This window comes from Gossypium arboreum, chromosome 7 (genome assembly GCF_025698485.1).
Source record: "Gossypium arboreum isolate Shixiya-1 chromosome 7, ASM2569848v2, whole genome shotgun sequence".
Lineage (NCBI taxonomy): Eukaryota > Viridiplantae > Streptophyta > Magnoliopsida > Malvales > Malvaceae > Gossypium > Gossypium arboreum.
Window position 1 is genome coordinate 101,709,989 of NC_069076.1, and position 14,968 is coordinate 101,724,956.

At 34.7% G+C, this 14,968-nt stretch overlaps 3 protein-coding genes and 1 non-coding gene across 4 annotated transcripts; 2 read left to right on the forward strand and 2 right to left on the reverse strand.

Annotated features, from left to right (window-relative positions):
• Nucleotides 1–852: 852 nt before the first annotated feature.
• On the reverse strand, nucleotides 853–3,534 carry LOC108457129 (zinc finger CCCH domain-containing protein 39). The gene is made up of 2 exons (XM_017756031.2): nucleotides 1,950–3,534; nucleotides 853–1,460 (listed from the first exon to the last, which is right to left on the reverse strand). Exons 1-2 carry the CDS (start codon nucleotides 2,743–2,745, stop codon nucleotides 1,189–1,191), a joined length of 1,068 nt encoding a protein of 355 aa, XP_017611520.1. The 5' UTR covers nucleotides 2,746–3,534; the 3' UTR covers nucleotides 853–1,188.
• Nucleotides 3,535–4,117: 583 nt separating this feature from the next.
• On the forward strand, nucleotides 4,118–6,689 carry LOC108471742 (pentatricopeptide repeat-containing protein At1g08070, chloroplastic). The gene has a single exon (XM_017773316.2). The coding sequence runs from the start codon at nucleotides 4,278–4,280 to the stop codon at nucleotides 6,486–6,488; it is 2,211 nt and encodes a 736-aa protein (XP_017628805.1). The 5' UTR covers nucleotides 4,118–4,277; the 3' UTR covers nucleotides 6,489–6,689.
• Nucleotides 4,123–4,194, forward strand: TRNAD-GUC (transfer RNA aspartic acid (anticodon GUC)). The gene has a single exon. It is a non-coding gene; the product is annotated as a tRNA-Asp (tRNA).
• Nucleotides 6,690–8,289: 1,600 nt separating the features above from the next.
• Nucleotides 8,290–12,286, reverse strand: LOC108458910 (probable xyloglucan glycosyltransferase 5). The gene is made up of 5 exons (XM_017758305.2): nucleotides 11,035–12,286; nucleotides 10,389–10,697; nucleotides 10,002–10,292; nucleotides 9,577–9,690; nucleotides 8,290–9,491 (listed from the first exon to the last, which is right to left on the reverse strand). Exons 1-5 carry the CDS (start codon nucleotides 11,755–11,757, stop codon nucleotides 8,847–8,849), a joined length of 2,082 nt encoding a protein of 693 aa, XP_017613794.1. The 5' UTR covers nucleotides 11,758–12,286; the 3' UTR covers nucleotides 8,290–8,846.
• Between the last annotated feature and the right edge of the window lie 2,682 nt (nucleotides 12,287–14,968).

The following is a 14,968-nucleotide window of genomic DNA, read 5'->3' on the forward strand; positions in this document are numbered from 1 at the left end:
ATAATTAAACTAAATATTTATTTTAATATAATATTTATATTTTAATTTTATTATGCATATTTTATTTTTCATCAATTGCATATATATATATATTACTAATGTTGTTCATTGAGTTTGTATCATGTCAATTGAAACTATTCAAGATTGATATAAAACTATAATAATTATTGTAGTGTATTTAGTAATCTTAATATGGTACATTTATGTGTTTAAATTCATTTTGCTCACAATTTAATCTATTTTTTATTTTAATATCATATATTTTTATATATTATTAATTAGTTTCAAATGACCTCGCTTCATTGTTTATTATATGTTTTTAAAATTAACATATGTGTTCTAAGTACATAACTTCTACATACATACGCATATGATGAAAAATAATCTGTTTCATCATTTATCATATGTTATTTTAAAATTAAAACGTGTCTTAAATACATAATTTCTACGTACATACACATGTGATAAAATTTATAATATTTATCATCTAATTTTTAATTTATGTAAATTTAAATTTTAAATTATTAATAAGTTCAATAACTTAATTTAATAACTATTAATGATGTTATTATATAAAGAAAATATGAAAATTCTATAGCAATCAATGCAAGTCGATACGCATTAATATAGATCAAAATAAGCCAAAATACATCGATGGAAACGCACCAATATTTTGACCAAATCGAAACATTAGGTCCAAAACCGTACGTATGTACCCGTACCGACTACCATTGCAATGCTGCTACTAATTGTGCGTTAGAGGAAAAATGCCCTTCAACCAAATGGAGCATTCATCCCGAGTCCTCGTTAACCTTTTATAACCCATTCCTCCTTTGGGAATGAAACGTCATATTTAGCCCAAAAACAAAATTTCACTTTTTGCTTCAATTATTTGAAGCTTTTATCATTTACTATGAAACTTTAACTACATTTTTCATGGACAATCAAAATTTCTAGACGCTTAATAACAAACGATTGAACTCTTGCTGTGATTCTTCATACTCAAAATTATTCGATCTTGTTTCAGCCCCACGAAAGAAGGATAACAATCTATATTTAAGACCCTATTTGACCAAACAAAGAAAACCACCATAGCTAACAACTAAGACAGAATTGGAATAGGCAAATAATATTCACTTCTAAGCTTTAAGGGGAAAAGAGGAAGGTTGCCAGCTCTTGAACTTGAATTCAGCTCTCCACCTGACTTGGCAAATTGTGTACCAATGGCATATCATCAAGCCAATCCCCATAAATCCTGTTGATTTTCCTAGGTCCTTTCCACTTGAACAAGCATTTTTTAGCCTGGGCTTTTTCATCCAAAGAAGGGGCACTTGATGTCACTGGAGGTGGATCATTAGCAGGAAGGTTGTGAATTTTTGTTGAAACGGAACCAATCCTTGTCAAACCAGAACCCGTACTCCCGTAGTCACCATCAACGCGTCCGTTCATGCCCTGCAACTCTGATTACAGAAACAGGCAAGCATTACATAAAGATTTGCCATCAAATATCTTGTTTAAAAGGTGTTCCTCCCGTTTCATACAAGCAGAACTTGTCACGACTAATAACACATCAATTTGGGCAAAGGCAAATATGCGTAAAAATAAAAGCAGCATTCTGGTCATTTATGTATCTGCATCAAAACTTTCCAGTAAAGTGAAATATGAAACACCACAAACAATGAAATATCCTGGTCTGTTTCAAAAACTAACACCTAAAGCAACTGTCAGCATCATCACATTTTGATATATAGAAACCTCTTCTAAAATCAAATTTAGAAAACCAATAAAGGAATACTAAACTAGTAAGTTCACTCCTTAAGTTATAGCCTAAATAAGAAATCACTTACCAAATGCTAAATATTATTTTATCTTAGTCAAAACTTAAAAGTTGCATGGCACAAATGACATGATATCAAGCTAGAGCAAAAATATTACGATGACATATATACCTGCTTGTCCATGAGCAAAGTGACATTTCTCACCAAAGGGGCAATGGTCTGTTGTCTCCCACTTTGTACATAACTTTGTTTTCCAATACACAGGATAAACAGGCTTCGTATTTCCTCGAAAAGGATCTGAACTGCTGCTGTTTAAGGGCCTATTACCTTCTGATTGCTCGGATGCAGTTCCATGCCCTGCGGGAGGAGCTGTTGTTCCAATGCTAATAGCTGAACTCTCCCTAAACCTCCCCATATCATCCCTGAACTTCGACGGATCTTCATGAAGAAAATTACATCTGTCCCCATACGGACATTCCTCTCCGTTATAATACTTCTTACACAACTTCATCCGATGTATTATCTTCTGATCATCATCCCAATTCCCCGATGGGCGTTCTTCCTCGCGTCCGCCAACAAGTTCTTGCCAATTTGGAGGAGGCTGACGCAGATCCTCGATGCCATGAGCAAAGTTGCAACCTTCACCATTCCTACAAGTACCCAATCTAAACTTTGCACACATACGAGTTTTGAAGAAAATATTAGTTGTCCCCTTATTGGTTGGAGGATTTGAGGGCATCCTGGGATTTGTAGGAGTGCATTGCACAATATTCGATTGGTTGTCCTCAGAATGTCTAGGTCTTTTGAAGGGAGGTGATTGTTGTTGTTGTTGTTGTTCAAATTCTGAATGTGGGTCAAATTGCCAATCATTCATAGGAAATTCAGGCCAAATCCCAATAGCATCACTGCCAGCATAAGTTGATTGGGGCGTTCTCATAAAGGAAGAGCGAGATTCAGGGTAATTCATATTGACAATTATCAGTAAAGGTTTACAATCGAATCCAACTCTATCCCAAGACTATTAACTTTTAATTAATCTACCAAAAATCAACTGCCAAAGCGTATTGGATCAATGCTATCAAATAAACCTAACAAAGATGCAAGACAACAAAATCTCAAATGGATAACAATCAAATTATTAAAGAAATCCAAAAATTGTATCAAAATCGAAAACTTATTTTTCTTGACAAAATAATAAAACCAGATTGAATTCAATGAATATAACAATCCGATTAAAAAAAGAAAAAAAATGAGATCGGTATGTGTAATAAAAATACTAAACAACAAAAACTTACCAGTATAAAAAAGAATCCAAAACGAAAAACTTGAGAATGGAGATAATGAATGCTCAATGCTCAGCGAATAGTAAAAAGTACCCAGAAGATAATTTGGATGTAAAACGAGTTTAAAGAGAAAAAAACTATGAGAATTCTTAAAGTTGAAGTATGGAATTTAATAAAAGAAGTGGGAAAAAAAATGCAAGAAATTGTTGGGAAGTTTGCTAGAGGTAAAGGAAGAGCAGTATGAAAAAATGAAGATGAAGGAATGCAGTATATTATAATAGATGACAGATGAAGGTCAAATAAAAACCCTAGCCGCCTTACACAAAAATCCTAATTCAGGAACAAAAGAAAAGAGAATTTGAAAACCCTAAATCTTAAAAGAACAAACAAGGCGTTTTTCAACCCAAAAAGGAAGTCTAAACCTCCAAAACCCTGCCGTTACGGAGTTTTCTAGTAACCAATCCCGGCCCCTTTTTATATATAAATTAGAGTTAATGCCCCACTTGCGCAATGGAGTTAATATATTATTAAAAAATAAAAGTTAATTATAAAGTAAAATTTACCAGTAACTAGTTATTTAAAGTTATCTTTAAAAAATTATTAAAAAAAGAAAAGAAAAAAGCTATTTAAAAAAAAAAAAGAGTAATTATACAGCTGAAGTTATGGTGTATGATCCAGGGGTAGCTGGCCGGCAATTTTTATTTATATTTTTAAAATTTTAAATTAATAAAAATAAAATTATACTTTAACCTTCTAAAAATAATAAAATTTAATTATAAAATAATGAAATTTTACTTTTATTATTATAAAATTATAATTTAATTTCATCTCCTAACAAAATTTTCTTACTTCACCCTAATATAAACGTAATGATGCTTGATTTTGTTAATATGGGGTATAAACTAAAAGAGATCGGTTGATTATATTTTGTCCTGGTTCATGTTTTCTTTCTTTTAGAATGGAGTAGTGAATGACTTCTTTTTGGGTAAATAAATACAAGAATTATCCATTTTACTAAATACATGATATAAATAAGTGACACTGACTTACTCAGCAACTCGGTCGTTGTAGTATAGTGGTAAGTATTCCCGCCTGTCACGCGGGCGACCCGGGTTCGATCCCCGGCAACGGCGAATAGTTTTTTGGGTTGTCTAAATTTTAACGACCGACTGAACTTCGGAAAATCCTCCAACTCTTATCCCTCGAAAGTAGAAAAATGGCGTTACCGTCAACTTCAGTCCCCGTATCTACTTTCCCTCTCCATCTCCTCCCTGCTTCAGACCCTCCTTACAAGCTCCTCCAAAGCCACCCATCTCTCTCCCTCCTCTCCAAATGCAAAACCATCCAAACCCTCAAACAAGTGCACTCCCACATCATCAAAACTGGCCTTCACCACACCCAGTTTGCTCTCAGCAAACTCATTGAGTTCTGCGCCGTTTCTCCTTTCGGTGACTTGCCTTATGCCCTTTTGCTCTTTCACTCCATTGATGAACCAAATCAAGTTATTTGGAATACTATGATTAGAGGGCTTTCATTGAGTTCAACCCCCGAACTCGCCTTGGAATTCTATGTTAAAATGATTTGGTCTGGTATTCTCCCGAATTCTTATACTTTTCCTTTCGTTTTGAAATCATGCGCCAAAATGGATGGTACCCAGGTAGGGAAACAGGTTCACGGACAAGTTTTGAAGCTTGGACTTGACTCTGATGCGTTTGTTCACACTTCCCTTATTAACATGTACGCCCAAACTAGCCAACTGGGTAATGCGCGCTTGGTGTTTGATAAAAGTCCTCTAAGAGATGCAGTCTCTTATACAGCGTTGATAACGGGGTACATTTCCATTGGTTATATGGAAAGTGCTCGTGAACTTTTCGACGAAATTCCCGTGCGAGATGTAGTGTCCTGGAATGCGATTATTGCAGGGTATGTTCAAGCTGGTCGGTACGAAGACGCATTGGCCTTTTTCAAAGAGATGATTGAAGCAAATGTTGTTCCTAATGAAAGCACATTGGTGACGGTCCTTTCAGGTTGTGCTCAGTCGGGTTCTCTCGAAATGGGGAAATGGGTTAGGTCTTGGATTGATGATAATGGAGTTGGTTTTAATATTCATATTGTCAATGCACTTATTGATATGTATTCTAAGTGTGGTGATTTGGACACAGCTTCGGATTTGTTCGAGGGTTTAGAGCAAAGGGATGTGATTTCATGGAATGTGATGATTGGTGGTTATACACGTATGAGCTGCCATAAAGAAGCCTTAGGGCTTTTTCAGCGAATGCTACAATCAAATATAGAGCCGAGCGATGTCACTTTCTTAAGCATTCTTCCTGCTTGTGCTAGCCTTGGTGCTCTTGATCTTGGCAAATGGATTCATGCTTATATAGACAAGAATTTTCAGTATTCAGATAATATCTCTATTTGGACGAGTCTTATCGATATGTATGCCAAGTGTGGAAGTATAGAAGCAGCACAACAAGTCTTTAATAGTATGAAACACAGAAGTTTGGCTTCTTGGAATGCAATGATATCTGGACTAGCTATGCATGGGCTGGCAGAGAAGGCCCTTGAGCTTTTCTCACGAATGACCAACGAAGGATACAAACCTGATAATATCACATTCGTCGGCGTGTTATCTGCTTGTAGTCATGCTGGTTTGCTTGATCTTGGACGTCAGTATTTTAGTTCAATGGTCCAAGATTATGCAATTTCACCCGACTTGCAACATTATGGATGCATGGTGAATCTTCTGGGACGAGCTGGCTTGTTTGATGAAGCAGAATCTTTGATCCAGAATATGGAAATGAAACCAGATGGTGCAATCTGGGGTTCTTTGCTTGGTGCTTGTAGAGTCCATAAACACGTTGAGTTAGGTGAATCCGTGGCCAAGCATCTTTTTGAGTTGGAGCCTGAAAATCCTGGGGTTTATGTTCTCTTGTCGAATATCTATGCAGGAGCTGGTAGATGGGATGATGTAGCTCGAATAAGAACCTTGCTAAATAACAAGGGAATGAAGAAAGTTCCTGGTTGCAGCTCTATTGAGGTTGACAGAGTTGTTCATGAGTTCCTCGTCAGTGACAAAGTGCATCCTCGCTGCAAAGAAATTTATGACATGTTGAATGAAGTCGACACGCTTTTGGAGAAGGCTGGATTTGTACCTGATACATCCGAGGTGCTTCAGGACATGGATGAAGAATGGAAGGAAGGGGCCTTGAGTCATCATAGTGAGAAGTTAGCAATTGCTTTTGGATTGATCAGTACAAAGCCTGGGACAACAATAAGAATTGTAAAAAATCTTAGGGTATGTGGAAATTGTCATTTGGCTACAAAGCTGATATCAAAGATCTTCAACAGAGAAATTATTGCTAGAGACAGAAACCGCTTCCACCATTTCAAAGATGGTTCCTGCTCATGCAACGACCACTGGTGAAACATTATCAACTTGCAGTATTTGGGAAGAATTTATTTGGCACATCCAAATCCAAGTGTATAAATTTGTTAATGCCACTTGTAGAACACATTACATACACTCCAGATTGACTCACTCGGTTGTCTTGACGACTAAGTCTCTTCTCCTTGTAAATGAAAACCAACATTTATTTATAAATATAGACAACATATTACATAAGAACCGGAACAATGGCTTCTTAGAATACAAATTTCACTCTCTCCCACCCCTTCTTTGGATCCTTTTTTCTTAGCTGAGTGAACAATAGTACTGCTTGAGGAGTACAAGGCTACAAGCCAGATCAATTCAAATTCATGTCTCAATGTTAGGGGCATGCTTGAAGTTGCTCTTCCATACCCTAGCCAAAACAGTCTTGTCTGCAACTATAAAATAAGCTACTCCAGCAGCCGCTGCGACCGAACAGAAACTTCATTAACAAAAGAAAATTAGTACTAAATGATGTTTGAGATACTGGTAAACTTTATTTGGTATTTCTTTCACTAATCAATTCTGTCAAGTAGCTTGTAGTTCTTAAACATAAAAGGTTGGGATGTAAACGTTGTTCTTTATTGTTAAGGCACTTCATTTACCCCTAGTTGGTCTGATCCAACCTGTAGAGAATGGTGCTGGTAAACTGATACCGACTCTAGGCCTGCCTTCTCGGAGATTGCTGAAGCTTTGCGTACCATGTCATCCAGTAACTCGGAGCAACGGAGCAATAGTTCGAATTTTCTCCTTGGAGTAAACAGGTTACCATTACCAGGAATAAAGCAGAGAGATGTGATTAGTTTGCCATCAAAAGACTTCTTTGAAGGCATGTGAAATTTATTTTTGGCTGTCATCAGAGTCTTTAAAATAATAGTGATAATTATAATTATAGTTCTCAATTTTTGTTCATTTGTCAAATTAAATAAAATATTTCCAGCAAAATTTCTTTGGACCCCTTGCCAAATCAAAACTAGAGAAACTCTCACTCAAGTATACTTCATCCTGAATGTGTCTCACGTTGTTTCCAGTAAGATCAGTGTAACAGTTGTAAATTTTTACACTTAATTGATGGTAGAAATATCCCTTTCAAATCAAATAAAGTATTTTGACTGATTCAAAATAATTAAGAAAGAAAATGACATTAGTGTGATTAACATGATTAGCAGCCCCCACATGGCAGCCATTTGACAAAAGATGTACATGTATTTTCTTTATAATACCAAAAAAAAAAAAGGTTTCTAAGAGCTCTTGCCCTCAAACTCAAGGACCACTGACTAAAACCACATTAATGGTCTCTACGATTCATGTATTCATACCATATTTATATATTATTTTGAGTTTTTAAAGATCTTTTATATTTATATAAAATTTGATATATCAATAAATTGTATTATATAAGATCATAGATTTTATGCAGTAGTGTGGTGTTCATGTTACATATGGTGTTTTATGGGTTTCATCTCTACATGGGGGGGCCTTTTTGATTCTTTTATATCTCAGATCTTAGAGGAGTGGACCATGGAAGAAAAATCATGTCCAGAATCAAGTTTGTCTCAAGCTCCAGGGAACACAACGAAACCCACAGTATTTGCAAAACAACCAGAATCAGCATCTGTCCACTAAAGATCTCATGGTCCCCAGCCAGGTCAACCTTCTTTAATGCGAAAGTGATGAACACACGAACCACCCGCAACCACCACCACGTTTGGTTCATCTCCTTTTGCTCACCGACACTTCCAACATCATTGAATCACATTCTCACACATGCCAAATATGAACAAATAGCAAAGACACATTGGGGGAAAAGGAATTATTTGTTATATATTAGATAGAACACAATGTACAAATATTGGATGTTTTTTACATTATCTCATAGTAAATTTGGACTCTGAGAGCCACAAAGGACATCAAGCAAGCTTTCCAAGCTTTTACAAATACAATATGGCTTGAATCTTCATTGCCAAACCACACAATCAAGAATCAGGGTGAAACATGAACACTGAAGTACAAAATCTACCTATAAGTCTAACAACAATAATAACAAATGGTTCAATCCCTAAGAATACAATGACCACTATCCAATGTGAAATATATATATATATATAAAAGGATATTAGAAGTAGATAGAAACTGTGAATACAGAAAGTAGTGTTACTGACGAATAAAAACCTTCAATTCGGCATTCAATGCTGACGTAGAGAATGAAACTTTGGTTATTGAGCACCAGGATGGTACCGTTAAACCATTTCCTGAGGAGAAAAACTTCGACTGCACAGCCAGAAACCAGCTTTTGTCGGTGGAAATGGAGAGAGTCTTAGCACATTTTGATTTCTTTCAAGCTTCCATGCAGCATTAGCTCATCTGCTCTCCTATTAAATCTAGACCGACTAGGAGAAAAGTCACCCCCTGGAAGAGGAGGAAGTAGAAATGTACTCCCTGTGCCGATAACAGGCTCCTAACCGAAGCTGTAAGCAGGAGGAATGCCAGAGTGAGCTCTTTCCTGTATATCTTATTGACCCTCTTAACAGGTACAGGAGCCGCCTCTTTCTGTTCCTTCAATCGGTTTAATTCAGAAAGTTCACTTTCCGAAGCTCCTCTCTGAATTTGCAGTTGGTTCATTATCTTCGATTCCCTCTCAGCAGAAGCCAGTAAGTCAGATTCTGATGACCTGCCAGCCTTTTTGGTCACAACCCACTCATAGGAGCTACCCAACTGGAATAATCCAGATACCATTGCATTGAATTTGGTCACAGACATGGTGTTTTCAAATAGAAGATAAGGGACAATGAAAGGGAAAGATTTGGGGGATGGAAGAATATTGAGGAATGACATAAAAACAGGTACATAACAAATAACCCAAACAGGAAGCTCGGCCTCTGGTACGAACATGGTTAGAGGAAGAATTATGCAAAACAATGTGAACGAGTAGAAAGGAAGGATAAGCTTCCTCAATAGAAAGAATAGCAGTATTAAATTTGCCTTTTTCCATATAGCTATCTGCAGAATTACAGCATTAAAGGTGCTTCAGTATACAATGTATAAATCATAATTGCCAAAGATTGAAAGTTGCTTAACAATGTACCTTGGAAGTTATGATGGCTGGAAGGCATAAGCGGAAGAGGTGCATAGGTCCTGAATGCCAGCGGTGTTGCTGCTTCCTGTATGCTTCATACGACTCAGGGACTTCACAAAGGACCTAAAATGTTTTACACAGTAATGGACAGCTGTCAGAACATTCCCTGAACCTTCCATCAGAAAAATCTTTTATTACATGCCTTCTTTTTTCATCTCATTTTTCACCAAGGGTTTATGTGCTTAAATTTGATAATTTGTAGCTATTATTCATGAAATGAAAATTTTTATTGAAAAACAGACTGATCCAAGTCAACTAAATATTTAGTTTAAATGATGCAAGTATGACATGCCAGGGTGAAAATGAGAAAACAGAAATAAATGAAAGTCGATACAAGCAAAAAGAAATCAAATTAGCATAAAATGCGGTTGTACCTTTACGTCATTAAGGAAGATGAATTTCCAACCATTGAGATGTGCACGAACAGCTATGTCCATGTCCTCTACAGTTGTCCTTTCAAGCCAACCTCCAGATTCCTCAAGAGCTTTAATTCTCCAAACTCCAGCAGTTCCATTAAAACCAAAGAAATTTAAAAATACACCATTAACTTGCTGCTCAACTTCAAAGTGGAAACATAAGTTAATGTTCTGGAGACGAGTTAACAAATTCTCATCCTTGTTGACAAATGTCCATCTAGCCTGAACTAACCCTAAATCAGGATTGTCCTGCAAGACAAGTGAGATATACAAGGTAAAAGCGTTATAAGCTGATAATAGATGAGAACTTAAACCAAAAAAGGACTCTGGTTTGTTTGTGTTAACCTTGAAATGTGGCACAGTTTGCTTTAGAAAATCAGGGTTAGGTTGAAAATCAGCATCAAATATCGCTACAAACTCATAGGCCTGTACATACTCGCAGCTCATTGCAGACTTGAGATTCCCAGCCTTGTAACCAGTTCTTACCAAGCGGTGCCGATAAATTATGTTAACACCCTTTTGGTTCCACTTAGCAACCTCGGCTTTAATCAAATACTGGATGCTTTCGTCATCAGAATCATCAAGAACCTGAACCAATAATCGATCCTTTGGCCAATCAAGTTGGCAGACAGCAGAGATAGACTGCTCATAAACCTGTATGAAGTCAGTGAAAAAAGTTATCAACGCCAAGAAAAATCAACACAATACACCTAATATTACCTTATTCCATTCTTGGATGTCCTTGGTCCTATCTAAGTCTTTTCTATCACAAGTCACAGGGACTTGTTTGCTATTCCCATTTACATGTAAAATTAGTTACAAGACTTAATTACTGTTTCCTTACAAGAATTCTTTTACTATTATAACAACTCAATGAAGATGCAAGTCCTAAATCCCTCAGGAGCTATATAAATCAAAGTAAAATTGTAAAGTATACCAGAAAAAAAAAAAGAAAAAAAAAACCTGGAAGAGGTAATTGAGTTTTGATTACCTCTCTCTCGTTACACATTGGGATTTGAACAAGAACCATGGGATACTCATAGGCTGATCCCTCAACATCATCTGACTTGAAAGGATCCCCCTCAATTCTGGGTTTAATCTTCTTGTATTTAATCCAAAAGCAGCCTAAACTAAGTATCATACGATCTACAGATTGGATAAGGAATAAAGCTACACAAAATTTAGACAAAGCTTGAATTGGTGGTGCAATGTAATCGGCCCGGACCGACAACCAAGTGACATACACCAAGTGAAGCGAGCCCTGGATATCAGTGCTCCTCGGAATGTGCAAACTTGGATTTCGAAAATAATGCCATCCCTTGAGATAAGCCACAACTTCAAAGGCCAGAATTGTGAGGGAAGTCAATAGGAAGGCTTTAATGACTGTGAAGAGCAGCTTTCCTTTCCCCAGTTTTTCACTGGCCATTGCAACATCTTGCCTAAAGATCAGCCTTTTCTTTATGGTTCCAAGCAATGCCCAGAAGAATGAAGCAATCCAAGCGATACAACCGACGGCACGATGAGCCTTGAGAAGCAAAACCCAAGTCACTTGCTTTGCATTTTTGCCTCTGCTTTTTTCCACAGGCCTGAATGCAGCATCTGGGCCGTCGATTTCCACCACTGAGTAGTTAGGGTTCTCCATTTTTACTACCACGGGTGTCCCTTTCCTAGCATCCTTTGGCCACCAATTCGAGAAATCTAAGCTCGGAGCCATTTTCAGTTCAATGGGTCTTGCTCACACTACAACCAGCAAACAACAAATGTTGAAAACTAGATCTCAAAGGTCAGGTAATGAAGAAGACCAAAAGGAACCCAGACTCAAATGGTGAAAGAAGGAAGGTTGAGGGTATCCATTGTAGACAAAATGTAGAACAGAAGAAGAAGAAGTGTGGAGTAAGTAAGTAGCGAGAAGGGAAAGGAAAGGGTGAGAGTAAGAGTGAGAAGGTAGATGCTAGAAGACAGAGGCAACATGGGAAAACAAATTTATTTTATGGGGGAAAGGTATCTGCAGTGCAGTGTGGTAAGAACCCAAACACCACCTCACCATGTGGGTTTTCTTTGTCTAACAATCAATTCAAAGCAAGCTCTCACCCCTTCCATTTTTAACTTCACATCCACAATTTACTCTCTGTTCTTCGCTGCGTATGGCGTTAGCTTATACATTATGCATACCATCTGCTATCAAAAAGTAAAAGGAAACATTACTCAAAATGGCTTCGACTTCACTCCAAGATCGTACTCCATTCAGTGTATTCCAATTTCCCTTCATAATAATATTCATATTAATTAAATTAAAATTCAATAATTCCTAATAAATTTATGATTAAAATATATCTATGTCTTTTATTACTTTTTAAATATATATTATAACGAAATCCAATTATTTTTATTTTTATCTAATAAATCAAATCAATTCAATTTTTAAATTTATGTTTGTGAAGATAACATTAATCAGATTTCAAAATATAGAATTAATCTCAATACCGCATCTTAGATAATATGATTTTCTTTTTACAATTTAACTTTTATTTTAATAATTTTAATTCATTTTACATAAAAAAACTAATTGAAACTAATGAATCAGTCTTTCTATTTTTTATTACATTAAAATCGAAATATCGCTTTTATAACAATTTAACATTTCTTTGATCAAATTTGACCACCATAAATAACTATTATCTTACAAAATGCATTTTCTTTTTTTCTTTTTTTTCATTTCACTTTCACTAATGGAAAAGTTTTAACTAATTACTGTTATAGGTGTTTATGTGTCAGATTGAGATTCGGTTCCGAAAAAAGATTCAAGTCTCGAACTATTCAAAAAGCCCGTTTCATAGTTCAAAAATTAATATAATATTAAAATTTTTATTTTTAATTGACATTTTATATAATTTTATAATTAAATTTAAATTTATTAATTTTTTATTATTTAAATTAAATTCGAATTAGGTTAGGTTAGCTCGAGGTATAAAAATTTTTGTCCAAGCTCAACTCAAATCGAGTTTGAGTCTATCAAGTCGAATAGGCAACCTAATCTTTAGACAGGTCTACTTATTGCTCATCTCCAATTCCATTTTATTTATTTGAAAACTGAGATATAAAATCAATTCACTAGAGAAGTGCATTTATTTATAGTAAAATAAAAATACTATAAGCTTTAACCTTTGTTTGAACAATAAAAAAATTTTAAGGAAATTTTAGTAAAATATGCTTTTAAATATTCTTAACTTTCTTTAATTAAACAACAATCTTTTTCATTCCAGTAAAATAAACCAAATAAGGTAATATCAAATATCAAATAATATACTAAATAATCTTAAATTACAATAATCCTAATCCCATAATTAATTTTAGATTCCATTAGACACCCTAAAGATTTTATGGCTTGATTGATTATTACTTCAATATATGTGTATTAGGAATTTTTGTGGCTGAAAGAAAATATCTCACACTAATATTATCAAAAAATAAAAAATAATATACATGCAATTAGTGACCTTTAGTTTTTATGCACTTAGTGTAAAAATAACATTGGCAATGAGATTAAATATTATAGTCGACATAATAAAAAAAAACTAAACCCATTATACTAAAAGTAAAACGTCCATCCAAAGTGACCTTTAGTTTCTTTTTGAGTGAGTATTGTTTTTATGGCAAGGGCAGTTATTTTCATTTATAGTAATTTTTAAAATAAATGGATAAGTTTTTTAAAAGATTTTTTATTAGAATATTGAATATCACATTTAAAATAATATTTATTGTTTTAAAAGTAATTTTTTAATATTTTTTAAATGAATTGGTGCGATAAACTCATGACATTAACTTAGTAAAAATTATATTACTAGTATATAAATTGAGGAGGAGGATCTGCTTAAATTATTAATATTTTATCAATCCAACTATTAAATTTATTTATATAATTGTACGTATTATGCATGTAATTTTTGAATCGGTTTGATAAATTTATAATTGTTAGGCTTAACGGTGAATTTGTGTTTTAACATATAATAAAATATGACAAACAAAAAAGACATAAGAATTTATAGTGGTTTGACCCAATTGTCAATCTCCACTATCTTATCTTACCGCAATTAAAATTTTCTCAAAACCATTTATTTGTAACTTTTCAATGACAAAATTTAACCTTTACAATTATTATATTTTCAATAAGCAAGATAGAGACACTTCCCTTAAAGTTTTCTACTTAAAACCTTAAGCAAACACTCACAAAAATGATAAAAATAAAAAATAAAGATCAAAGACACCTCTTAAAGGTTGATATTACAATGATTAAGCTCACTTAATTATTATACCACACTTGAAAGATTGAAAGAAATTGCTACACAAGTGTGTGTATGAAGAACAATAAGAATAACAAAGAAAATATTGGATTTTTGTATAATTGAGTTTGCAAACTTGTTTTTTGCCTCCAATGTGAAGCCCTTGAATTGTATTTATGTCCTCTAACTACTTTGGAGATGTTTGGAGACGTTGGACTTAGATTAGAGTTATTGAAGTTATAAACTCAAACATTAATTGCAGTCTGCAGGGAACTTGTACTAATACAACTCCACTTGCATCGATAAAACTCTTTAAAAATGTGACTATTGGAGCCCGTTGTATCGCTATAAATGGGCTTGTATTGACACAAGTCTCAAGGTTTCAAGAGAAGAGGACTTATAGCAATACACCTTAGCATTTGTATCAATAGAAGGTGCATGGGAATTCTTGAAGGCTCACTATTGACCTTATTTCAGTAGAAATCTCCCTGGGCATTGGTAGAAGTCCAATTGTATTAGTACATTGGCTCTTTTGTATCGATAGAAGTATGTTGAAGATTTTGGAGTACTTATTGACTTGCTTATATCGAACTTGTATAGGTAGAAGTCTCCCAATCTTTGTAAAAATGGTTTTGAGAGAATATT

Bases quoted from the DNA above. Each gene is read 5' to 3' on its own strand.
- LOC108457129 (XM_017756031.2), bottom strand. From the start codon at position 2,745: ATGAATTACCCTGAATCTCGCTCTTCCTTTATGAGAACGCCCCAATCA. The intron at 1,461-1,949 runs GTATATATGTCA...TTCTGTAATCAG, and splicing joins CTTTGCTCATGGACAAGCAG to AGTTGCAGGGCATGAACGGA.
- LOC108471742 (XM_017773316.2), top strand. From the start codon at position 4,278: ATGGCGTTACCGTCAACTTCAGTCCCCGTATCTACTTTCCCTCTCCAT.
- LOC108458910 (XM_017758305.2), bottom strand. From the start codon at position 11,757: ATGGCTCCGAGCTTAGATTTCTCGAATTGGTGGCCAAAGGATGCTAGG. The intron at 10,698-11,034 runs GTAATCAAAACT...GACTTCATACAG, and splicing joins CAATGTGTAACGAGAGAGAG to GTTTATGAGCAGTCTATCTC. The intron at 9,492-9,576 runs GTACATTGTTAA...GTAATTCTGCAG, and splicing joins CAGCCATCATAACTTCCAAG to ATAGCTATATGGAAAAAGGC.